At 39.7% G+C, this 26,556-nt stretch overlaps 2 protein-coding genes across 5 annotated transcripts; one reads left to right on the top strand and one right to left on the bottom strand.

Moving 5' to 3' along the window:
- Window positions 1-370: 370 nt before the first annotated feature.
- On the top strand, window positions 371-1,882 carry LOC109987745 (small ribosomal subunit protein eS27-like). Its single transcript, XM_020638941.3, has 4 exons — window positions 371-530; window positions 920-1,028; window positions 1,139-1,249; window positions 1,370-1,882. The coding sequence occupies exons 1-4, from the start codon at window positions 525-527 to the stop codon at window positions 1,396-1,398; spliced, it is 255 nt and encodes an 84-aa protein (XP_020494597.1). The 5' UTR covers window positions 371-524; the 3' UTR covers window positions 1,399-1,882.
- tpm4a (tropomyosin 4a) lies at window positions 1,741-25,141 on the bottom strand. Of its 4 annotated transcripts, none has more exons than XM_065955884.1 (9): window positions 24,805-25,134; window positions 22,668-22,793; window positions 6,885-7,018; window positions 6,661-6,778; window positions 6,492-6,562; window positions 6,319-6,394; window positions 5,127-5,189; window positions 4,631-4,700; window positions 1,741-3,090 (listed from the first exon to the last, which is right to left on the bottom strand). In XM_065955884.1, the coding sequence occupies exons 1-9, from the start codon at window positions 24,916-24,918 to the stop codon at window positions 3,008-3,010; spliced, it is 855 nt and encodes a 284-aa protein (XP_065811956.1). In that variant the 5' UTR covers window positions 24,919-25,134; the 3' UTR covers window positions 1,741-3,007. The 4 variants fall into 4 exon arrangements, with proteins under 4 accessions (XP_065811956.1, XP_065811954.1, XP_020494592.2 ...); XM_020638936.3 differs by lacking the exon at window positions 1,741-3,090 and adding an exon at window positions 3,686-3,933 and having other exon boundaries at window positions 24,805-25,141; XM_065955882.1 differs by lacking the exons at window positions 22,668-22,793; window positions 24,805-25,134 and adding an exon at window positions 16,737-17,312.
- Window positions 25,142-26,556: the final 1,415 nt, after the last annotated feature.

Raw genomic sequence — 26,556 nt, 5'->3', positions numbered from 1 at the left:
ATAATGCCAAAGTTTCTATTTCCCTCTAGCAGGCCCAGAGTCGAATTTGTCCTTTGTCTCATTACAATATAACACCTTTAAAATATCAGACACGTGTTTGTGATCATATTCAAGTCTAATAAAGTTTTAAAGTCTGCATGGAAACGTTTTTTTTTTAGATATCAAAACCGCAAAGCCAACTTGTAAAACTGGACTAAAAATTAAAAAAAAAAATTATTATTATTTTTTTTTTTATAAACACCATGTATTTGTTTTGGAAAATGTTTAAAAGGATCAATTTCAGTAGATTGGATTACCTCTGGCTTTAATACAAAACATGAACCAATTCTGCAGGTATAGTTTTATTAATGTGCCACCTCTGAAGAGAAAGACTCCTCCTCTCGGTCTCTTCTGGTATTATATTGTAAACCTTCACAATCACAACAGACGACAGCTGATTCTGTAGAGCGACGCACCCCGGACGTGAACATCGATCCTATTATCGTATTTGCATTGGAAGACATACCTGAAAGATTCGAGCAAAAATGCCTGTAAGTTAAAACTTTTTAAACCCTTACTTTTGTTTTCTGGTTAGAAACGTTACAAGAAAGCGTCGGTCAGAAAGTTGTCTACCATTAATGAAAAAATTAAATCATATAAAAGAAAATAAGTATTACTCAGTAGTTGTTTGGGATGAAGCACTTCAATAAATCGTTATTTGTATGCAATAGCCTACACAGGTGTAGCTGTTCGGATTTGTGGGTGGACTTGTCTGGACATGTTTTTGCTCTAAATTGCAATATAGTAATCAGACTGTAGAGGTCGTTACTGTAAAATCCCAAAACCAACGACAGGACAATTCAGATATGTATGTAAGAAATGTAAGAAAAAGTCTGCCGGATTTTTAAAATAATTTAACCTGTTCTGATGTCGGTTGCAGCTTGCTAAGGATTTGTTGCGGCCCAGTTTTGCAGATGAGAGGAGAAGACACAAGAAGAAGAGGCTGGTACAAAGTCCAAACTCCTACTTCATGGATGTTAAATGCACAGGCAAGAGATTCTCCACTCATATAATCTTTTCTATTGAGGTTCTAATGTGTTATTCAATTAATGTGCTTTAAAACTAGGCTGCTGTCTTAATGTATTGCTATACCTTCCAGGCTGCTACAAGATCACTACTATCTTCAGCCATGCTCAGACAGTGGTACCTTGTGGAGGGTGTTCTTTAATCCTCTGCCAGCCTGGAGGGGGCAAATGCAAACTAACTCCAGGTGAGAAAAGAGTCACAAAACTGTTAGGCTGCTTCTGTTCCATTCCACCCCTATTTTTCTTAATCTTGCCTGTGATAAGATACATACAGTAATACTTTTTTGTTTTTTTTGTCCTCCCAGGCTGTGCCTTCAGAAGGAAACAAACCTGAGAAAAAAATGTGGATGCACCCATGTCAGGTGGCAAAATGGACCATGGATATATTGTCTGAACCTCACTTGATCTAAAGTGTATGAATCCTTGGGAGGAAAAATATCACATACAAGTATCTTGTTGATTTGGAGTGAAATTGAATTATTCCAATAGGGTTTCATTGGACAGGGGGAGACTTGAGAGCGCAAGATAAACTTAAATTGTTTTCTTTTAAGTGTGGTCAGATTGAATGAAATGTGTGACATAATTCTACAATGAAGCACTTATTGTTTTAATGCACTTTTTGAATAAGTCAAATGGGATTTTAGTCATCCAATTACAAAAAAAGTCAAACAAGTCATGATTTCTGTAAAACATTTATTAGGTTGACAAAGAGTGGGGGTGGTCAATAATATTGAAATATTCCAAAATGGTCTTATGGCCCTGGCGAGAGATGAAACCACGATGACCATTACAAACAAAAATAAAACATTTTAAGGATTTATTGTCTGCATCATGTGTGTTCTTTGGTCTTGAGAGTTCATCTTGGCATAAAGAAGTGGTGTAAATGAAACAAAAAAAAATGAAAGTAATATAATTTGTCACATACCTAACATTATTCTACTATATACAACAAGTATCCAAGGTTGATAAAACTTGACTGAGCTTCCAGTGGTTTTGGTTTAGCTCACTTCGGTAATACAAAGTATTGTAAATCTAATTCAAATTGGCTACATTATTGCATATTGTTGGCATTTCTTCAGACTGTCATTGGTCAGGTCAAGCTCAAGGAAAGGTAGTACAGCTTAAAAATGCATGTCAGAGTTTAGAAACTGTACATGCACAACTCCCAGGCTCCGCACAGATTCCCACACCAACAACAAAGTAGATAAAAATATGCACATACATTTTCAGTGCACCTTCAAAATGTAGGCCTCAGGATAAAAGGAGTTTGGAAGAAGAGGCTTACTAATTAAATGAATGTAAGGATGTGCCTGGCAATGTTTGAAAACATTTCCAAAAGGTCACCTGTCTATTCGACCCGTCCACCTGACATGCTGCTTAAAATCAAACAGTCACGTGGGATATTGCAGGGTCAATACACTGCTAACCTGTAGCCCTTTAAGGTGGTTCAAAATGACCCAAAAATAAAAGTTTTGACTTACTTCATATCACCACTAGGGGGCATTTGAGCCAAAGTAATGTAGACTGAGCAGATTCTAGCGTGTTCTTAATTGAATTAACCAGAAAAGGACTTGTGTATGTGCATAAAAAAATGTTAAATGGAACCAGTTTGAGCGGTTGTTGACCAAATGTTCAGTTTATATGGGTGTATATTGGACTGCCAGTGATTGAAAAAAAAAAAAAAGTGGTCAAAAAGGATTCTGGGGAGAATTTCTGCAATCAATGCTGGCAATAAAACAAGAAAAGATGTGGTCATTATGACTTCCCATCTTTAAAAAAGAAAGTTGTGCCTTTGGAAAAAAACAACAACATTAAGGGTCAAGCATTAAGTTTATTCCCCTTCAGCGGGGAATAAAGATTTTACAGCCCAAAATGTGGAATGGAGTTGTACATCAAAGGGATGTAACGTGACAATCTCATCCTCTCCAGCTTCCTCTGTGTGTTTATAAGTTGTTCAGGTCCACTATGGTCTGGTCCAGGGCATGCTGTATCTCCGCGTTCTCGTTTTTGGCAACTGTTAGTTTTTCTGGAGAAAGAAGAAAAGAGACATAATGAAGCAGAAAACACTGCGTATGTCTGCAGATTAATTCTCCTTTAAAGGTTTGTTAAACAGCATCACATTCAAAACACCAGAGCCTTATTCTGATGACCATATGTTTGCATATTATCATTTTGGTTAAATTGTGCCACATGCAAAAATCCAATCACATGGCTGTGCCTTCATGCATAAACTGCTGACTGTTGCTCTCTGGCTGAAGACCGTTAGTAGATTACAGCATGGACAGGACTTTTGTTCTATACTTTGGGGTCTTCTTGTATTGGATGCTACCGTGTGTAAAATTCATAAGACTTTGGGGACACAAGTGATTTTACAGAAGTTTGATTAACAACTAAAATAGGGGTTTAAAGGTTCAAAAGGGATTGCAAACTTTGTTAATTCACACCAAAAACCACATTAATTCTCTCACCTTGTCTCATACACTTGCTGATTTTTAGACAAATGATGTGTATCAAAAACCCTTTTCACAAGAGCAAACTGTTGATTAAGCAGCAACTGTTTCACCACTATATACACCTTGTCAAGAAAATAACATCAAGAACAGATAGACAAAAGCTGTAAATTAGGAAAGAGCAAGAGTTTAATCATTTTCTGCGTGATAACAGGGGCAGAGGACACATATACGATCCACAGAGAGACAATGAAGAGTCTGAAAGATCCATGACATGAGACAGAAAAGAGGAAGGAGGAAGCAGAGATGAAGAGAGAGAAAGGGATGTCAGAGCGTCTACAGAGACGTCATGTCATTGAGGGCATGGTCCAGCTCCTCACTAATGGCCTTGTACTTCAGCTTCTGAGCATACAATTCATCTGGAGGTCAGAAGTGGACGGGAGGTGCAGGCAGGTGTAGAGGACAGCAGCGACACAAACAAGCCAAGAGCAGAGTAAGAATGAGAGACAGATGGAGGTAAAGAGCAGAGGGAGGAAGGAGAGGACAAATAAAAAAAATAGGTCAGGCTTTTTGAAGTTGCAAAAATGCTTGGAAGAAAGAATGATGCACATCTCGCCTCGGCTGGGCGAGCTTAAAACATTCAAACCTGTTCTGAATGTCTCATAAACTGCTCCAACAATTCTTCAACTGAAGTTGCATATAGTTCTAAAGCTAAATAACCTTTACCCAGGAACACCTGAGCAGCACATTCTGTCCTCTTGTTGTCCTTCAGAGACTAACTTCCATTATCTCTGGTCTTAGGTAAGGAGTTTCCATGCATTTGGCAGCAAACACTCTCTTTTCCTAGAAACATATTCCCAGTGTTGCTGAAATAGGAGACTGAGGGGTCTAAGTCAAACTCAATGCGTCTGTGCATGTCTTATGATGATTTAGAGTTAGCTGCTGAAAGACAGGAAACTCCACTTAACTATGTACTTGTTTATAAACTAACATGTTCTGCAATGCTTCTCATCTAGTAAGGCTACTGGACTGATTGAATGTGTCATAAAAATGTATATTGTTGTGACAAACCAAGTAGTGGAAATCTGCAGCATTATGACAGAAGTGATCTCATACCTTCCAGGTCATCAATGGACTTTTCCAGTTTGGCAACTTTCCGCTCAGCAAACTCTGCACGGGTTTCAGCCTGACAGAAACAAAGACACAGGATGTTTCAAAATAAAACAAACAAAACAAGCTTAAACACTGTTAATTCAACACAAAAGACAGAATTATTAAAAAATACTTTCTGTACTTTTGACGGTCAAACTGACGTATTAAACATTCATGTTTCTACAGCATGCACTTTTTTAAGATGAGAACTGAATAATGATGCGCTAAAAACTTAACTAGGGCCATGGCCTGAATCAAATCCCAAAAGAGTACACATACGGTACATTGAGTGTGTCCTTGACCACAACACAACTGTAAAGCCGGTCTCAAAGCTTTTTAAATGATCACAGAAATTACCTTTCTGATGTTTTTATTATTAAAACATTCAAATGATTCTGAAAGGTTATCAATTTGACATTTTTATGAGGGGAAATCTTCCTTCCTAGAGTCCTGAACTCACCTCCTTCAGTTTGTCAGACAGAACCTTAATCTCCTCCTCGTACTTGTCTTCTTTTTGTGAGTACTGTTGGCAGAGGCACAGAGAAATAATATTACCTAATCAGTGGCAGAGACACAAACATGAGCTCACACCACTTTCACCTACAAATGTACACCATTAGGACACACACACGCTTGCTGCATTCATCCAGGCATTGTAATTGCAATAACAGCAACCACGCCCTCTCTGAGGAGAGACATGCAAGTAGTGACACAAAGGAGGTGAGGCGTTGGCCTGGCCTGGGAACATGCTGTGCTGCTGTGTTGCCAAGCATGGCAGGCCTGACTGGACAAAGCAAAGGCATGTGTTGTTAAAGGAGTGCAGTCATGTGGGTAGCCTGGCAAGATTTCATACTGCCTGTCTGTGCCTGGAGAGGTATTTAATGTAGCAAACAGGAAGAATGTGCAGCAGGTTTCTACAGGAGGTTGGTGAGTGTACACTGAACCGCCTTCTGTAGACATTTAAACCTGCGTACAAATACCAGTAATCGGTCTGGTGATATGTTATTGTGCAATCATTTATTTGAAGAGAAGCCCATCTAAATAGTGACGTTCTCGCACACTGATACGTTCATGTTTTCTTCTACACAACCTGAGATGAAAATAAGTGGTTGTGTCATAAGTAGGGCCTGATGATACACAATTACAAAGGAGGTAGTTTTAAAACAACACCTTGGTTATGTGGTATCCCTCCCTAAGGATGGGTCACTCAAATTACCATCCTCTGATCCAGCCCAAATGATAGCATACAGAGAAGTGAAGCTTAGTATGTGTTCACTTTACTGGTGTATAGATTTAGGTTGTGTATTTGTGAAGAGAATAGAAGTACCGTAACTTTATTGACTTTCAGTTAGCTTGTCCTAATGTTAGCCAATAGCTTTAGAAAATTATTACCGGTATTATCAATACACCTCTAGCTGGCCAAAACATTATCAGCAAGTGAATGCATCCCATCGTATTTTTATAAAAGTTTGCAGCTAGCCTTACACAATGGCCTCATATACTGATGCCTTTAGTCGTGGTGAGAAAAAAACCTTGAGAAATTGCTCAGAAGGCAATTCAACAAATTATTGTGGTAAATCTGTCAATGTATTTCCGCTGCAAGGTGTACTTTTTGTTATACATCTAACTCACATGTCACATGACACACCTACCTTCTCAGACTGAGCTTCTAAGGACTTCAGGTTGTTTGTCACATTTTTCAGCTCCTCCTCCAGTTCAGAGGCTTTGCTGTGGAGAGAGACAGGCAGGGTTTTAATGGAGATGCAACGAACAGGTGAGAGGGTTTGTGTCTTCGTGCTCGTGTTTCTGTGTCAAATGTTTTTACCTTTCTGAAACCTCGGCCCTCTCCTCTGCTCTCTCAAGCTCCCCCTCCAAGATCACCAGCTTACGGGCCACCTGTGACAGATAACAGTAAAAGGATTAGACCTAAATTGGCCGGGTGGTGGAGCATCATCAATGTGTAAGGATGCCAGTTTGAGTGTTCAATGTGTCACCTCTTCATATTTACGATCGGCCTCCTCAGCGATGTGTTTAGCCTCTTTCAGTTGTATCTCCTGAATCTCCATCTTCTCCTCGTCCTTCATCGCTCGGTTCTCGATCACCTTCATCCCTCTGATTGGGTGAGAGGGGTGCAGTTTTACAATAAATACTTCACACAAATTGAGCAGCAAAAACAATCAATTCATGTTCAACCTACTTTCATTTGATTTAAACTGACCTCTCGCTTTCATCTGCGGCCTTCTCAGCCTCCTCTAGTTTCTGCAGCGCTGTGGTCAGCCTCTCCTGGGCTCGGTCCAGCTCCTCCTCCACCAGCTGGATCCTACGGTTCAGAGCTGCTACATCACCCTCGGCCTAAGAAGGGGGAAGGAGGGAACAGAGAAAATTAGTCATTCATTCACTGAACTTTAAATCATCCAAGCTGGTCGTCCATTCCCCTACTTTTCTTGCTTTAAAACTGGAGAGAAAATGGTAGAGAAAGGGCAGCGTGATGATAGAAAAGTTATTTTAAAATACAGAAACAGTGAGAACTATTGTATGAGAAAAGGTCGGACTCTTTTGTAGTTGTAGCTGTATTTTTATTGTCTGTACATCAAAACAACAGTTTGAAAATCAACACTAATAATCCAGTACGAACACAGTTCTGCTATACGAGAGTATAAAATGAAGAAATTCCCTTCATGGTTTGTAAAATTCATTTGTTAGGCAGAAAAAGGAAGGTAGGGATGAATTTTTCTGGGACCCCTTCCTCTCTGTTTACTTGCTCATATACCATGTGACGGTTTAAAATCAGTTCCTTTATACTGGAGTCTGTCACCAACCAACGTCCGTCTCTTTGAGCACTTTGAACAGATAATCTCCCTGTATTTCCGGAATTTGTCTTTACACCGAGGTCACATCCAATTTTAAACCTCATAACTTCTGTTTTTAAGAAAAGTGACTGTGTGTTTTGAAAGTTCCCTAAGTGATATTACTTTTTGTAAGACACATTTAATTCTTAGTTCCTTCATGCTGTCAGTAAACCTAAGTATTAATAGATTTCAAACTGGTTGGAGGGACACAGTAATAGTAATGTTAAACTTATTTTACAACTGAAATTAAACAGCATCTCCTTATGCAAACTGTCACCAGTGTATTGAGGCAGCCATGTCAGGGAAGCTACAGCAGCACTGTTTTTTTTTTCCTAAACCGACCTTCATTTGTTTAAATGCAATGAAGTGCCTTTAAGTGTGACGCCATGACTGTAGAAGGATATTCTTATCACATCTGTGTGGAAACAATCATACTGGAAGTCAGACTTGCCAGTGTAATGAAATACTCTCAGATCTAAGATTAAGATTTACTTTTATTGATCCCGCAAGGGGAAATTTCAGTTTTTACACTGTGTAAGTCATGCAACACACACATAGGCTGAAATATACACACATGCACAAACATGTCTAATGGAGAGATGCCAGAGTGAGGGAGCTGCCCAAAGCACTCCTGAGCTGATGGTGGGGATCAGTGCCTTGCTCAAGGGCACCTTGGCAGTGCTCAGGAAGTGATCTGGCACCTCTCCAGTTACCAGACCAACTTTCAGACTTGGTCCGTACCGGGACTTGAACTGGCGACCCTCCGGTTCCCAGCCCAAATCCCGACAGACTGAGCTACTGCCGCCATATCTGTACGATGACGAGTTAGTGAGATGTGTTTTCTGGGCCGGCTCATGTTCTACAAATCAATAGCTGAGTCATTCTGATCAAAAGTGAAATGGAGACATCTGGAGGTCATTGCAGTGGGGCCTACTTAGCAAGACTACTAGCTGCTCAGTCTGGCTGGAAGGTACAAGGTACAATCCCTCTTCATATCTGAAGATTGAATGAAACATTTACAAAAAGTCAATTTCCGGTGAATGCAGAAGTGGGCCAAGTAGGCTGGACAGGGCTTCTTCTCATCTGCCCTTAGTAAACAAAGGCATAGGGAGGAAGAAGAAAGCAAACAGACAACTATAAAGGCATTTCCTCTTTGTTGGCTGAAGAGTTTATCCAAGCACCACCTCCTGGGGAGCGGCTCTCAAGCTGAAAACCGGCCTAACTGTCTCTCTCTCTCTCTTTCTTTTTTAAACAAATGTTGAAATAAAGAGACTATCCAAGTTTATGAGCACACAACCTAACTACTATGACAGCACGGCCAAGAGTACACGCACACTTTTACTCTCTGTTCCTAAAACGAAGTAGCCGAGGATTTCTTAAACAAACACACTACTCTGTTAGTAGGCCAGGGTGACTCATTAGCTCATTGTTCAGTCCAGAAGCCAGCCCGACAGTCAGAGCAAAAGTCAAAGTGTCTGCAATTCAGTTTACAGGTAGGTGAGTCATCCTGCTACAGATTTGACAAGACACAGTCACTGAAAGAGAGAAAGTAGAGAAAGAAAGCTGAATGGAAAAGAATCGCATAATATGTACGTGCCGAGAATGAATGAACCTTCATGCAGAATATTCTTCCATTCTCTCATAGACTCAATATTTCAGGAAATGAAAGCATGGTTTCCTGTGTGTTGGCAGCTGGCACAGCCCCCATTTCAATTTTCTTTTTTTTCCCGCTTGTCTCAATCTCATTGCACTGCTGACTAGCCGCTCAGTCTTTCCACTTCTCTTTCTCTCTCTCTCTCTCTCTCTCTCTCTCTTTATATATATATGTTTTTATGTCCTCTCCCAGGTCCTGCCCTACTGCACCCAGAGCTGCCAGGGGAAGACGGTGATATGAGACAGGAAATATCTGCCCAACTAGCATTGACACATCTTGAAACAGCCAGCACTCGATAAGAGGAAAACCTAACCCAGCACGGAATGGATTTCATGTCATAAATTGGTCAAACATCTTGAAATCTCTTTAGTAATGTTGGTTATGCGGGTCTGCATCTGTTAACACCACATCTGGCAGGTGAGAAACATTGAGTAGAATAAACCGGGTGCCTGAAATAACAGATATTGTTACTTTCGTGGTCCTGAGTGAAGCAATGTACTGTGAAGAATACTGTCTGACTCTGCACCCAAACAAACAAGCTATTCATGAGTTTCAGGTCGGCTACACTGGCAGATCAGACGCTATAATGTACCTCCAGACACAAACATGAAAACAGTCCCTCTCTTTCTGTCAATCTCTGCCTCGTTCAAACACACATAATTACCTAGCTAGTAACCAGCTAACTTCCTCTCCTGTAAAATGGTTGTTGTCAGGCAACACACAAACACAAAGACCACAATTTTAACTACCATGGTTGTAGTATATCTACCCTCACAGTCATGTGCAACCTGATTACTTATCTGTCATCAGATTTTCACAATCGCAGTGTGGTGGAGATCCCCTTTTACACAGAGGCTGCCCTATGTCGAGTCAAAACTCTTGTGAACATACAGCACATACTCTCACGCCTCTAATTCACTCAACCATGATGACAGAAGAGAAGAATTTTTCCTGTAAATCCTGAAGGTGCTGTTGGAAATACTTCTGCAGCTTAAGAAAATCATTCAAACAATGCTTAAAGTACAGAAACACACGCTATTTTAGAAGTATTTAGAGAATGTGTAAAAAACCAACAACAAAGAGAGCACTATGTTGAGGTAGAGGTGACAAATACTGGAACAAAACCTTAACTATAACAATATATAGTAAGATCGCTTTACAAATGAGGATCTTAAAAAAGTAACATTAAGTCATCTGCTCAAACTTCCTCTCATGTCCTCCCTCTCATTGTTCTTTCTTTCAGAGCTGCTACTCTCTCTCTCTCTCTCTCTCTCTCTCTCTCTGGCCATGCCCCTTCCTTTAACACACATTTTGAATTCTTTAGCTGCCAGGGACGCACAGCGCCTTATATGGTAAAACAAACTATGGAGAATGTTTGTGGTCCAGTATCAGTAAAATTGTGGGCACACACACACAAAGACACACACACACACAGATGGATGTGTAAAATATGACAAGCAGCTATTCTGTTATCTTGCTAGCTTTATATTTAACACCTGTGCTCTCTACAGCCCTGCTGTTCTGTCCAAAGGTGCTACTATAGCACATAAGGGACAGCAGATTATTTAACATTTCAGGGGAAGAATATGGCGATGGACAATCATCCCACATCAAATAATGCTCTCTGAACAGAATGACTGTTGACACCACTACTTGCTGCATTTACATTATGAGAGTATGGGAAGCATGTTTTTTTAAAGATCTATTTTGGGGGTTTTTGCCTTTAATGGATAGAACAGCAGATAGAGCAGGAAACAAGGGAGCGAGTTGGGAATGACATGCAGGCTGCCCACTTGGAGGACTATAGCCTCTGTACATGGCGCGCGACCTAACCGCAAGGCCATCTGCGACCTGGGGAAGCATGTTTTGATTCTCTTAGAGGAAGCACATCTGGATCGATGAGTAGCCCCTATCAAATAATGACACCAGCCAGAGCCCTATCTATCAGAGAATGAGACTGAAACACACCAGCCTGTAAGCACACCTGGCTCTTAAAAGAGAGCTGATACTCAGATTAGTTTTATTCATAACAGATCAAAACATATCTGAGGAAAAAGATAACAGCCTTAAACTGAGGGGGCAGAAGGGGGCATCAGGGGGGCGCCTACTCGGGATGTTGGGCCTGGCTTCGTGAGGGAGCTGACTTTGACTGCCAGCTTCTTAACAGCTGAACAAGTTAGCGTCTTTCTAGAGGACATTTCACCACAGACATTCATATTTAGTTAAAAAGTATTTATAAAGCTGAGAGTTCCAATGAGAAAATGAATGCTACTCTCATGTTTGTACAGTAAAAATGAAGCTACAGCCAGCAGCCAGTTGGCTTAGCTAATAACTGATTTTAGAGGTTCTTGTTAGTGTATTATGTTACTACTGGACAGAGCACGGCAAATCTTGGAGCTAAGCTAAACATGTTCTCTACTTTTCTATTCCCCTCTCCGTCACTGCTTGACTACATAGCCTCTAAACAGTAAATAGTCTACAGTTCAACTTGAAGACACAGTAGTGTTCTGCAGATGACTTAGATACCTGAGTGTATAACATTTAATGTATTAGAGACAGGATCAAGGACACGTAAAGGAGGAATCTAATTATTGGCTTATTCCAGGGCAGTGGGCTAATGAGCTGCACAATGCTGCTGGGGTTCAGGCGAAGTTATTCCTGACACCACTGCACACTATTTTCAATGTGAACGGTGTCTGTGTTATCTTTCTACAATAAAGATCTGGCATGCAAAGACATCTGCATACAGCACAGGCCATCCTGTCATGAGATGTGATATGTAAAAGACTGTCATTAAACTTCCAGGGAAGCAACACCATCAGCTCTTTCTATACTTAATGACATTCGTCTCTGTCCATACTTGGACTTTAACACTTGATCACAAGCTGGTTTAAGCTTTTCATTCAGACTCTTTTGTGTCATACAAAAGAGTCACATTTTGTAAAGGGGCACTTAAAGAGGAATCCACAATAATTACTTGGATGTAAAATGAAGCGGTAACTATATAAGACAGTTTACTTCCTTGTTTTTCTATATTAATAACATTATAATTATATTTTTGGAAATCACCATAGGTCTTTAGTTGTCTGGTGTCAGAACAAATAGATGTCAGATCATTTAAAAGAAATTCTAAAAGTTATTTTTTCTTTTCCTTTTTAAGCTGAATGAATACAATTTTTCGCCAGGCCTTACTAGCACCAACATGCTTACAGATGCAAAGCACTTAACATAAAATACATAAATAAATAAAACAAGTATCCAAATAAGTTTTGCCTGCGTCCATTAAAAAGCTAAATGTGTCAAATGATACCTGATTATAAATTAACAAACCACTTGTTTTCTCTAAATGCGACTAAATGGGTGTATAGAAAATATACTAGCAGAGACTGTGTAAATATATTTTACTCTTTGCTTGGACTAGAACCTGCAACCTTGACCTACATAATCAGCTTAGCCACAAGCCACTAACATGGGAGTTTTCCCCAGAACGTATCAACATGTGGCAGTTATATTTGGAAAGTTGAGCTATTCCCAGGGAGAAAGTCCAGAGAAAACAGTGAAACCAGGAAGCAGTATTTTCCACAGGCTCAGCTGAAAAAAAACCTTCAAAACCACTGACCACATCGAGCAGCATTCAGATGATACCATGAGTGAAGAGCGGAGGGAAGTTGTGCTTAATAATTTCCTATAATTAACGTTGAAATGAGATTTAAGTGGTATAAAACAAGAAGAGCTTTCATTTACTGTATGTAGAACAAAACGTGTGTCACAGCAATTCTTCACATAGAGACTCACAGAGTTTTAAACCAATAGCTAAACTCCATCACCACAAGAAACACTAACTTCTGACCCTAGACTGTATAAAACGTGGAAATAGTGTCTGTGACCACCATATCCATGAATTGCCAAATTTGAAATGCTGACTCCAACTAACTTCAGATCAATCTAGAAACAGCAAAGAGTTGGACTTGAGGTGGGCCTCATTGAATGAATAGCCAATCTCTGTTGCTGAAACACACCCACCTTGTTGTTTAGCTCGTCATCTAGCACAGTGTTTCTCAACTGGTGGGTCGGACCCAAAAGTGGGTTGCTGAGCCGTTTTCAGTGGGTCGCTGAGGTGTGCATGGAAGCAAATTTGGTTCGTTTCATTTATTTTTGCTATTACGCTTTGTACCATCTGAGGTCAAAACTGCAAACATTTTTACTAAATACAATCAGTTTGATTGGAAATATATCCAAAATTTGGGTCGCAATTTTTCATGAAGAAGTTGGTGGTGGGTCCTGAGGCTCAACCAGTTGAGAAACATCATATGCCAAACAAGGAGAACAACACTAGCAACCCCGACGGTTTAAGGTCAGTAAATGGATTTAGCTAAGGTGAAGCCGAGGCTCCTGTCGAACAGACAAACGCCTCCACTTTCAATCCAATCAACCACACCCCTTACTATGCCTAATACTAGGCTACTACATAATATAATTTCAAAACTAATGGGTTGTAAAAACTGGCATCCTCTGTGTTGGTTTTACCAGTACAAAAATGGACTGTTGACACTACAATGTAATACCAGGTTGCAAACATTTTTATTTCTGCTGCAAAAATGGACATTTTAATGGTTGGCCCCAATAGTGATTCCTTGGACACTTGAGGAACTGCACTTTTTTTGCACTTACGCATTGGCTTGACTAAATTATCCTGTACACCATGGACATGGGATGGAATTAACATGAATTTATGTCGCAACACTTAGTCCACTACACCCCCTCTAATCTTCCTGTTGATCAGGGCTGGAGCTCTGGGAGAGGAAGTGTTGGGAGTAGAGGCACAGGAAGTGCTGGATAAGGGTCGGCAGACAACATCCTGGGAGGGGCAGCTGGGAGGTTCTGTCTGCAAACATGCCACACCGCAAACCAAGTGTCAGGTAGTCCCACTTCCCTTTTTACCCAGTTTTACATATGGTTTCGTATGCTAAACTGTGCCCTTTGTGGTAAAGCAATCAGTTATTACCATAGCAACAGTTTGTTGTCTACTAAAGAATGACATCTTCAAAAAAGAAAGTAGATGCCAGAACAAAGTACAAATTTTCATCTTGGCCTGACCCCTGACTCTAAACCTTCAAACAGCAAATAAACCAAAGTAAACAGTTGTGAACAATTTGAAAAGAGAAGAGCTCATTGAGGATGATGGCTATACTGTACACTGATCTTAGTGGGCCAAAGGAATGTTTCTGGGCTGGTGCTGGTGTCTGTGTGATCTGCCGGAGCCTCAAAGCATTATTGAGTGGTTGAATAACGTCTCCAGAAGCATTAGAACAGCACTAAAAAATAACATGGAGCAATTTGTTTGACTTTTGAGTGAGAGATGTGGCCAAGTTGTTCTTCTGATGCCTCCACATTTTCTAACAATGATTCATTACTTCAACAAACTCAGCAAGGTTCCTGTTTTGATCTTCCCTGTGCTCCAATGAAAGAGGTTTTGTGCCGAGGAACAACCCCAGGTTGCCCTAATTATTCACATATGGGACCACACCAAGCCTGGCGCATAAATGCACCGCTCTGTTTGACTTTGTATGCACATGAAGTGAGAAGTGTGACAAAAGAAGCTGCTTTTTATAGGAGAAGTTACACCAAAATGCAAAATCCACTCTGCAGATCATTAATAAAAAAAAATTTAATTTAATATTAACAAGTAGCACATACACATTAAGTTGAATGTATTCTATCTCTAAATTAAGGTCTACAGAATTATCTTATAAAATATGTAATTTGTTTCATTTTGCTTTTAATTAGTTACTTGTGCAAGTCTATGTTTTGCACCAATGTGTGTTACAGTGTTTCTGAATCCTAAAAAAAATATCAAAAACTCCCAATCCTACTATGGACAAATATATTTGCACAGGTTGGACATTGAGAGGCCATCATAAGAGCCATAGAGGTTAGTGACAGACCTCCAAAATAAAATCACTGTGCAGCTGTAGTTATGTCCCCGTCATGCAGTGACAAAAAGACAACCAAGACCTCAAGCTTATAAACTATTAATGTTTTAGAACAAACATTTACAATGCAACTATACATGTACATAACTATCTATGAGATCAATTATCCACAAGCCGACAAATGCCTATATGTCAAATGAAAAAGGTGTATAAGACTGTCTGTAACAAAGGGGTAAGTCGTACAGCTACCAGCTCCTTTCATCATGTCAGCTCCATATCTTTACAACCACTCCTTTCCCGCCCACTCTCCTTCATTCTGTCTACTCGTCCTATCATTAACCAGCTCCCATGCAAAGGATATGGCACCCTATGCCATAAAGCAGCACGAAAAACAAGTCAAAATTGTAACCTAACTGTCCTGCTAAGCATTTTTTTCATCTCTACCTTTTCTGAGACGCAACAACACTGTGATGTTGGCCGAGTCAAGAGACAGGCATGGTGACAAAGCTGGGCCAATACGCAGAGTAAAGAAACCAAACAGATGAATATATTTCAACACATCCATGAGTCTACTTTGAGAAACTTACACACTTGTGTAACTTCAACAATGACAGGTAAAGTTGTGCTACTGCTGCTGATACTGTAAAGTGTAATGTAAAAACATGAAGGCATTAAAAACAGGGCTAAAAAAAAAGTTATTGATTCTTCTAATGATTGATGTTTAACTAATGCCAAAAAGGTCAAAGTTCCAAAACTGACACGTACAAGGGTCTTGTTTTGTCAAATCAATAGTTCAAAATCTTCAAATGATCAGCTTATTATCATGGAAGAATAAAAAAAACATGACATTTTACAATAAAAGGTAGCTGGGGAAAAGTTTTTGTTTTGCCCTTTACACTTCAAAAATCTAATAAAAAAAGTTTCAAGTATGTTTCTGTGCTTCTGTTTAACGACTAATCTCTGGAGTCTAGTTGAAGATGCCATATTTCCAGGCTATCCTGTAGACTCAGTAATAACAGGGTAGCCATCCTACTTTTAGGTCTTATTTTCCTGTCATCCTTGGAGGCAGGCTGGTATGGTATGGTGCCTTCATGAGTGCTGAAACCACACATCTGTTGCTGGCACACATCCACCCAGCTGAAGTGTCACTAAGAAAGTCATTAAAAGTGTGAAAAGCAAATATCCCCTGAGAGTCACAATATTATCCCCTTAATCCAAATGTTGGCAGTGCTGAAAGCTGCTAACCCCTGATTAATAAGAAGTAATGGTTTAACGATATAAAAACAAGTTATCTGCCCAGTCTAACCCATATAAATCAATTTCAGAATAGGTTCAATGCTGTCTACGTGGTCTATATTATTCACAGTATTTTTTTTTTCCAGCGGCCTGCATGTCTGTCAACACTGGGCATGCGCACAGACCTCCAGGAATCCAAACTTTTTTTTTTTTCCTTTTAGACCAACGCCTTGCATTGTGGCACCATCACGCCCGCGAATGAATCAATGACACGAGCTAATGAGACAACTTAAGAGCCTAACACAACTGAGGCTGACAGATGACAGTAAGCCGGAGCATTAAAAGACAAACTTTTAATGACGAGGAAATACAGCTAAGAAAGAGAATATTTGTCTCACTTTTTCTCGGAGCTCCCGTTCACTGTCCAGCTCTCTCTGTATGACCTCAGCCCGGTCCTCTGCGTCGTCGGCCTGCTGCTGTAAAGACTGAATCTTCCTCTTCACAGCATCCAGAGAGGTTACACATGCCATTGTTCACTGTTTGGTGACTTAATACAAGACTAAAAAAAAGAAAAACTAAAAACTATTAAGACTTCTAATTTGTGCAAAAAAGTTCTGGAAACTTCTGCTCTCTGCTTGGTCTTCTCGGAATAGTTTTGTAACAAGATAAAATACTTTGGTCGCTGTTTTAAAAAAGAAAATACTAATTTCCGTCCAGGGCCTCAGTCTTTGGAATGTAAAAGAGGCGTTCAAGTGCAACAAAAGTTATATAACCAGGAAGTAACAGTGTCCAGGTGTTCTCCAAGCGTTTCTTCTGGCCTGTAGGTCCGATAAGTACATGAGCAGTACAGAAAGTTGTCCTCAGGAATGGTGCAGTTTTTTTGGTCCGGACACTTTGAGATTCAGAAGGAGGATTAGAAATCTGCGCGGAGAGGAGAGCAGAGAGCGCCAGACTGTGCCGGAGGAGGAGAGAGAGAGAGAGATGATCGGGATGATGAGGTCAGAGAGGGCGGGGCGTGTGTGTGTGTGTGTGTGTGTGTGTGTGTGTGTGTGTGTGTGTGTGTGTGTGTGTGTGTGTGTGTGTGTGTGTGTGTGTGTGTGTGTGTGTGTGTGTGTGTGTGTGTGTGTGTGTGTGTAGAAGTTGATCTCTGTGACCGATGTGATCAGTGCTACGAGACTTTGAAAATATAAAGGAAAGCCAGGGATGAATCACCTTGAGTTATTGTTGAGGCGTCTTGCTCATAGTTTAGATGTCACGCACAAACTTCAACCAACCCAATCTTTAGCCATTAACAAACTTGATCTCTTCAAAAAAAAGTTTCTATCCTCAATGAAAACATAAAATATGATGTGCTTAATGAGGTTTTGTCAGTGTTATTGTACCGACCTGATAATGAGATGACGGTAATTCATGTTAAATAAAGTGTCTTTGACAATCTAAAAACTGAGTGTTTCCTTTATCAATTGCATCTTTCAGTCTTATCAAGGAGCAATCGCACACCTTGGATCGAATGAGTTCCAAATATGATTGGTATCAGAGTCATATGAGGACCAGAATGGGTAATGGGAAAGAAAATTCAAACTGCTTCATCATTACCTGGTTGAGCATCGACACTAGATGGTCACATTTTCTTCCCAACAAATATTAATACATGACAGTTCATAAGAAAATGTAGAATGCAATACCAAATAATGCCATTGAGGTCATGAAGACACTACGTCATAAAATAATTAATATTATTATTATTGTTGTTGTTGTTAAATTTTTGGATGGTATGATATAATGTTATATTATTTATTACAATATTTTAATTAGGATTTGAGCATCATTTTACAGTTCATCCTGTCAGCGTTAGGTACTGTTGGAAGCTTTGATGATGGACCATACTTCAGATAAAGTTCTGTTTGGACAACACGCAAAGACTTTCTGTGATGCTTTCCAGGAGGGAATGACTGAGGAGTGTGCCACCTGCAGCGACAGGACAAATTGTATTTACAGTGATCAAAATAATGCCTGTATTTTTATATATCTCTGAAAAAGTAGAAACAGTACCATTTATATGTGCATATAATTCTCATTCTTATATGACAAAGTTATCCTCTACAGATTTACAAGAGTGAATACATTTTGATATACACACATTGTTTTATAACTGGGCTATTTATAGACCTCTAATTCCTCCTCTGTAAGTCTGTCTAGTGAACGTTTTAGCCACATTCATTAATGTTTGTTTTCGGGGTTTGTCTAGAAGGAATCAGCAAACATCATCCGCCACCTGCCTGTCATGTAGATGATGTTTATTGTGTGGGTGTAAATCAAATTGATGCTTCTTCTTCCATGTTTCTCTGTCAGCCCTGCATGTATTTACCCTCTCCTTTTCCTTTCACATGATTGGCCTGTGAGCAAACATGTTTCCTTGACAGTCAACAGACGGAGCAGCAAACCCTCGGCACGGCTCGCTTCAGCTCAAGTTCAGCTTGAGATTTGCTCCTGCTGTCCTTCTGAGGAGAAGTGGAAAATCTCTCCCAATCACTCTCATCTGTTGATTGAACCACTCTGTCTGATTTGCCCCCCTTGCACCAGAAACCAGCATTGATTTCATTAGACACAGGAGTGTGGGGCTTTCTGTTTGCCTTAGCTGCATTCCTCACATACCAGAGCCCCCCCCCCCCCCCCCCCCCCCCCCCCGGCTGCTCTCTGCTTTCTCTGCCCCCCTCATTCAGCTTTTCCTTTAAACGATTACTGTTGCTGCTGTGAATGTAGTTATCATACACGATTACACCCTCTTTAAACCTTGATGATTTTAGCATTAGTGTATCCTTTATGCTGACATTGGGATCCCTCCGAAGAGAGATTATTTGTTTGTGTTCTTTAACAATGTCTGAGCTGTGACGACATAAATACCAGCACCAATAGCCGTCTAAGCACAAACTATTTTCTTATGAATCACAACTGCCTGCTTTTTGGGTCGTTGGCTCACTCTTCTGCTTTCCCAGCCCCCTCCAGGTTTCTAATCTGGTCCTGCTCTGTGTGTGAATTCAGATGTGTAATGACTTGACTGCTGCCTTTAATAAGTGACATGTGGAGGGGAATTTAAGGAAGGCTAGTGGAGTAAAGAAGTTTCACAAGCTGGAAATGTGGAGTGTGCATAGTAAGCATTTGTGCATAAAACATGCATACTTTTACTCACAGCTTACACACACCAATGACTGACATCATTATGGCACCATATGTGCTTTTGTGGGCCACTCCATATTCTTTACCTGAATCAAATTCTCTAAAGAGGACTGCCAAATATAGGCCTATTTGAAACTGGAACAAAATACAGCCATATTTAACCCAGATATTTCACAGGATCTGTTAAAAAATCAGATTAAGAAAACGGGTTAGGTGCCATACAACATTTTAATGCAAAGTTTAAGTATATTCAAAGGATTTACTGAGATGAAGTTAAATAAAGAAATCATGTTGTTTTTCTTACGTTGTTGTCTAATCTTTTAGTTGTCGTTAAGAGGAGTTTTTAGTTGTTTATGAAACATACTGAAGTTGATTTTGATGCCTCTTTATTAGCTAAAGAAGAAAACAATACCATCATCAATGAGATTCATACTTTCAATTCAGTCATTATTAATGCTTCAAACAGCTGCCGTGGGGTAAGTGTCGTACAAAGGGAGTTAAAGGATGCTGCAAAATTAGCTTTTGTTGACATTTTCACTGCAAAGATTCATAGTGAGTAACATGGTTGACTTTTAAAAGAGAGCAAAATTATTTTTTTTCATCAGAAAACGCTACTTATGAATTTACAGAATGAGATCAGCAAGTGGTAAGACATACTGCTATTTCCACAGGGGGCGCTAAAATCAACTCAAGACAATAGTTCCTCACAAGAGCTTTAATCAAAAGAGATCGGGAAAAAAAAACAAGTTTACAGCCCCAGTTTAAATTTTGGCTACAGCCTTGCTAAAGTTTGACTTTTTCAAGGGGCATACTTGTTCTTTTAACTTTTTATTGTGACTGTTTGGAATGCAGATGGCTGTTGGAAATGTTGTACGCTGCTATCTTTTAACTGTGCTGTCATTGACATTTCTTTTCAGCCCCCACCCCTCAAAAGTATTTTGTCTTTTGCCAGGCCGTCTTTGTAAATAAGAATTTGTTCTTAATGACCTGCCTTGTTAAATAAAGATAAAATAAAATACTTGACCCACTTCACATGTGAAAGTTCTCAGCACAATTCTCATAGTTTATTTAGTCACAGCGTCAGGATAATCCAGCGTGTCTCATCGTCTGTATGTCAGACACTTCCCTCCTCTTTGTGTGTTGTACAACATTGCATTTCCCTGGGATATCCTCCACAAGGCTCAAACAATACTACATCTCTGTGGAAGCTGCAGGACGAGTTTTATGTTTTCATGGCGCTTCTTCCTGCACGGTTTGCTCAGTAACCTTTGTGGAATGGCTTTCTGGATTCTTGTTACTTCAGTGGCATTTCACTGCTTAACTGGCATGATCGGTATTTAAGCCTTATCTTGACATAACTGGCTCCCTAAGAAGGACTCTGTTGCCTCTCTCTCTCTCTCTCTCTCTCTCTCTCTCTCTCTCTGTCTTACACACACACACACACAAACGAGACTTAACACACAGGGCTGTGGTTTATGGTTTTGCCCACTATCTTCAATATTATCCTTCCCGTGATTGTAGTTCATTATCTGATGGAAGACTGACTTTTTGAATGTTACACCACATTTACTGAAATGAGTTATTTCTGTACACAGATTTCCCCACAAACTGCTGACTTGGTTGGGTAAACTTTAGAGGACACAACCATAAGTGAAGATACATTTGACTGTGTAAAAGTAATAATAATAATACAGTCTTTGGAGCTGTGTTGAGTCTGATAAATTGTCTCAAGTGATGTCACTTAAGTAACTGTCCTTGTGGAGAAACTAATTCAGACAATGAAAAGTCTGTGGTTGTGGATGTAGAAGAAGGGGGGCTTACAGACCTCTGTAGCCAGCTCCTCAACTCTGTTTGAGGCTAAAGCAGCTCAAACAGAAGCTACACTATAACATCCACCAATCTCCAACTGACCTTTCAACTTTAGATTTGCATTCTGGGCAATATAGGTGTCAGGATTTGACAAAGAAGAAAGTGCAGAGTTACAAAGAAAATACCTCTGGCTCAGCTAAATAGATATAATGCTTCTGGAATTATAAATAAAATAAATATAAATGTAATAAACCTTTAGTGTACAAAAGATGAAAAGAAAGCAGGGAGAGAGAGTGGGGAATGACTTGCAAAAAGGAGCCACAGGCCGGACTTGAACCCGGGCCGCCCGCCTTTGAGGACTCCAACCTGTGTACACAGGGTGCACACACTGACTACTAAGCGGTGCCCCGTTTGTATTATATTGCTGAATTATTTATTGTTTTATTTGATATAACTGAACTTATGTTGCTGAAACAAAATATATTTAAAGACACAAATACAATATTATTTAAAAACAGTAAAGTACAACTACAGGTAATGTCTTGTTTCTATAATATTCTATGTGTTGGTGTATCTGGCATCTCCATGTGTCCATTTTATAGTAAAGGAATGATGTGTATGTCTATGTATGTTATGTGGAAAATACAATAGACAATTGTGAAATAAAACAAATTATAATATAACTGCTGATGCATTAATGTAAAATGAGCATGCTACCACAGAAATTGTACTCGTAATGTGCAGTATTAGGGATCTCATGATCCCTTAAAGCTAACTAAGCTAAAGCTAATTTACTGGAATGAAGAGGCACAACCGTGCAGCTTGTCTGTTGACCTATGCTGTGTGTGTGTGTGTGTGTGTGTGTGTGTGTGTGTGTGTGTGTGTGTGTGTGTGTGTGTGTGTGTGTGTGTGTGTGTGTGTGTGTGTGTGTGTGTGAGTGAGTGAGTGAGTGAGTGAGTGAGTGTGTGTGTGTGTGTGTGCGCGCGCAATTGGGGTTACTGTTTATACACATGTTCATCTTTCAAGAGCGGTTTCACAGGAATGTAACAGTCTCTGAAGTGCTCGAAACCATCACTGATAATCAAAGTAAACCCACAGCTGGTGCAGGCTTAGAAACCATCCAGCTGTGGAATGATGGCCTCTAGTTTTCAGCAGTGTCAGTGCAAAATCAAGAAATAAGGACAAGAGCAGGCTGCTTTACTTATAGGCTTCAATGCTGTTTAGGTATGGCTGTATTGTCAGTTTCAGTTCATGTTTCGGTCAAATGAAGTGAGACTCCATTGACCCAGGGGTTGTGTGTCTGTTCAACATGAACCGTAACAGGGTGTGTGACTTTCACTTACATCTGCAGCTTTCTTCTCAGACAGTTCCAGTTTCTCCTGAGCGTCTTTCAGGCCCTCAGAGAATTTGTCCAGTTCATCCTCCGTCTGCTTCATCTTCTTTTGGAGGTCCATCAGCTCCTCCTCCAGCTACAACAGGAGACATTGTAAGTCCAGGTCAATACACAGACCCTGGCCACTGTGTTAACAACCACAGTCTTTTATGCTCTTCACTTTTTACCCAATCCTTTGCCTCAGTTGGGCATTTAAACATTTTGTCCACAGCTATACTTGTAATTGCTAACTACATGTTTATGAGGGACTAAAATGTATTTTATTCCACAGTATTATTATGTTATATTGTATTTTATATTGAATTCTATTCTATTCTCGATCACAATGTTCTCTATTATTTCCTCCAGTTCTGCTCCATTATTTGTTTTTCACGGCTACTCTGTGCTGTGCTTTTCTATTTTATTTGGTTTCAATCTATTTAGTTCTACAATTCTAAGCTATCCCTTCCACTCTGGATCTATTCTATTCTTTTCTATTCTATTTTGGTCTATTAGTGTTCCATTCCATTCAAATATATTTCTATTCGTTCCTATTGTATTCTATTTGTTCCACTGTAGTTTTATAACTGTTTAAAGTAATATTTGAGATGGACACATCTCAATCTGACAAAGTTTAAAAAATGAAAACCTAAAAAAAAAAAAAACCTTTAAAATAACTTTTCCAATTAAACCAAAACTAACAAATGGAACTGCCTATTTTTGTGTATTTGATTCAGTCTGATGTGGTCATCATTTAGTGTTTACATTCAGACTAGTGATATAGCTCGGTAGCTGATCAAGGATCCAAGTTGTGTTCATGATGTTTCATAAAATTTAAATGGTAATGGTTTAGAATCAGTCTGTCATGACATGAATCCTGGTATGCAGAGCCTTATCCTCCCTCTCTCTCTCTTGCTCTCTCATGTACCAACACACACACTAATGCACAGGGTTAAGTGTTCCCCCTAATCAGTGTTCTCTGAGCCCATGAAGTACTTCTGATAATCCTTCTGAATTCCACTCTGTCATTCTCTCCTGGTGTCTAAAAATACAACAGTTATCAGTGAGAACACACATACACCTATGAACATGAGCCTAATGTGTGTGTGTCTGTGCAGTATCCATTTGCATCCTTATTATGTGGGTGTGTCGCCTCTTTTGCAAAATTCACCAGCCAAAAAGGCTTTATGCCAGACAGATACTCCATTAACTCTCTTCAAACGTGTACTGAAAGAAGGGATGAGACGACTTTTACTCCCTTTAAGACAAAATCCTGGTCCTGGGTGGTCTCATTGGCTAATGTGGCCAAAGCCACAACAGCACACCTGTTAAAGCTTTCTTTGTGTCTTACTGTAATCACGGGTAGTGCAGTTTTCTTGTAGTGCTTTTTGTTTCAGTCATTTGGTTACTGATATTTTGTTGTTTGAAGTTTTGCACAAAGTCAACTGTGGTAACCAGAGGTTGGCGCCTCCTCTAAGTAGGTCCATTTTGGTTTGAACTTAAGTAATCTTGTGAAAATGTTGCACAAAACGCAGACTTTAAAGTTTCAAGAGCTTGTTGTAGACTTTACCAAACCTTTTAAGGAGGGCTGGCTGTATCTGTTGGCTCCTTCTCATAACGTGACAAACATTTGTTAAATATGCGGCGAGTGATCTCCAAAAAAAAACTTCAAATGATTAAGGTAAAGCAGTCAATTAGCTGTGAGGAATGAAGTATAAATACATGTGAAAAGTGTTTACAGGCTTTTCCTTTAGAGGTATGTCTGGTATGTATATCAATGTTGTGATTAGCTTAGGGAAATAAGCCTTTAAGGAAACTTTAAGTATGCCTAGTGTTGGGTTTGGATTTCTTTCAAGCAGCAATATTTTTTACAACTATGCTTTGTGCTCCAATTGCAGCTCATAAACCAAACAGTTAACACTTACCCTGACTACCAAATTGTTCCTTTTGTGTCTGCCAGTTTTCTTCTCTATAACCTTTTTATAGAATTAGGTTTTCAGAAACTGATCAAAAACAGCCTCTTTGATTTTTTATGATTTTTGCAATTCCTAAAACTGTCTTCGTCCTCACTTCGTCCATCTTTTCCTGTCCTTCTCCTTTATTCCCACCTGTTTGCATTTGTCCTCTGCTGCCTTCTTGTCTGTCTCCGCCTGCTCCGCCCGATCGATGGCGTTCTCCTTGTCCAGTTTCAGCATCTGCATCTTCTTCTTGATGGCTTCCATGGTGGCTGCTTTGTTGGATTTCCTTCTCTGAGATGTTAAAAATGAAGCTTTAAAAAGTGCAAGTTTTTTCTCCAGGTGATGTTGAGATGTTGAGGTCTTATGTGCAGCACTGGAGAGAGCTGGAGTCCAACAAAGCTGCAGAGAAATAGAGAAAAAGAGAGAGAAGCAGAGAGGGAGAAAAAGCAGGAAGGAGACAGACAGAGTTGTGGACAGGGATGCAGGATTGAGCCCTATATGGGTAGTTATTTAAACTGCAACCGAACCTGCCTCCTCTCTCAGATCACCCCCCCTCCCCCACCTCCACCTCCCTCTCCATCCATTTCTCTCTCACTCACCACTCTGCGTCCTCTCCATCCTGACTCCCTGGTTATCGCTCTCTCAGACACGTACTCCACCCTATCAAACCATTCATCCAAGCTCTGGCCTCTCCACTCCACTCACACACTCTTCAAACGTGCCTGATCTCCTTATTTGGGTTGTTTTGTTTCCAGACAGAGCTTCAACAGGAGAGAGAAAGAGAAAAGCGCAGGTCCTGTTTCCACATTTAACCTCCTGTTAGTGGATGAAGAAAACATGTTGGCACACAACATCTCACACTTCAGACCTTGAAGAGTGTGTGTGTGTATAAGTGGAAGGGAGGGAAATAGCATAATGCAAAGCAGAGATAAAGACAGATAGGCCTACAGAAGAAGAGAAAAAGAGTTCCCATGCTGTAACCATGCTGTCATAATATTTGAACACTAAAGCCAAAGGTGTTGCCCCGCCAAAACCGACTGTTATGTCAAGGAGTCTAATATTCAAACAGAAACTATTATGTGGTCTGGAGGGAAAACATCAAACAAGCTGCACTGGACTAGTAGATGTAACTATGGATTAACTGAACTGAGTAATATTTTCAGAGATCGTTTTTTATAACTCAGTTGTGAGCTTGTGATGACACAACCCGCCCATTCTGCAAATTGTGCGCCTCTCTCATCATTGTGATTTGGTTTTATGACTGAGATGTAATCCAAAGAGCTCATCATGCTTCTTTCAAATGTTATTATCACATAGAGGAACAAAGATGTTACAGAAGTTGTGAAACACCCTCTGAAATTTGATCTTGTACTGGATATTTGAGTTTGATAAGTGAGGGATGAAACCAGACGAATCAGATGATGTGAACAATACGGACCAGTATGCACATAGAGAGATGGCTATACAGTATCTCGGCTATATCTATAGGCTTTTTATCAATTTGTAATGTGTGTCGAAATATCATATTTAAATATCATATATCATTAGGTGTAAGCTATAGCAAACTTTTTCAGCACAACATTTTGGAATTTGAGGTTTATGGTGTCCATTTTTTGTAAAAATAAGAATGATTTAGAAATCTTTTCAGTTGATACTGTTGTTAAACATTTTTATCAAGTACCTGCTCTTATTTTTAACAATTACTTTTCTCACTCTTCCATGGTATCATGCGTTAGCAAGCTAACATAAGCTTTTTCAGTTGGTTTGGATAAGCTAGAAAATAAGTTAGTGGGTTACAGTAGGTGAGTGTGAACATTAGTAATGTCAATGTAAAAACTAGATTTTGAGGGCCATTCTACATAATTAATAGTATTCCGTAAATCTGTACATGGCTCAGTTAGA

This window comes from Labrus bergylta, chromosome 6 (genome assembly GCF_963930695.1).
Source record: "Labrus bergylta chromosome 6, fLabBer1.1, whole genome shotgun sequence".
Taxonomy (NCBI): domain Eukaryota; kingdom Metazoa; phylum Chordata; class Actinopteri; order Labriformes; family Labridae; genus Labrus; species Labrus bergylta.
This window is presented reverse-complemented; position numbering and strand designations above follow the sequence as displayed.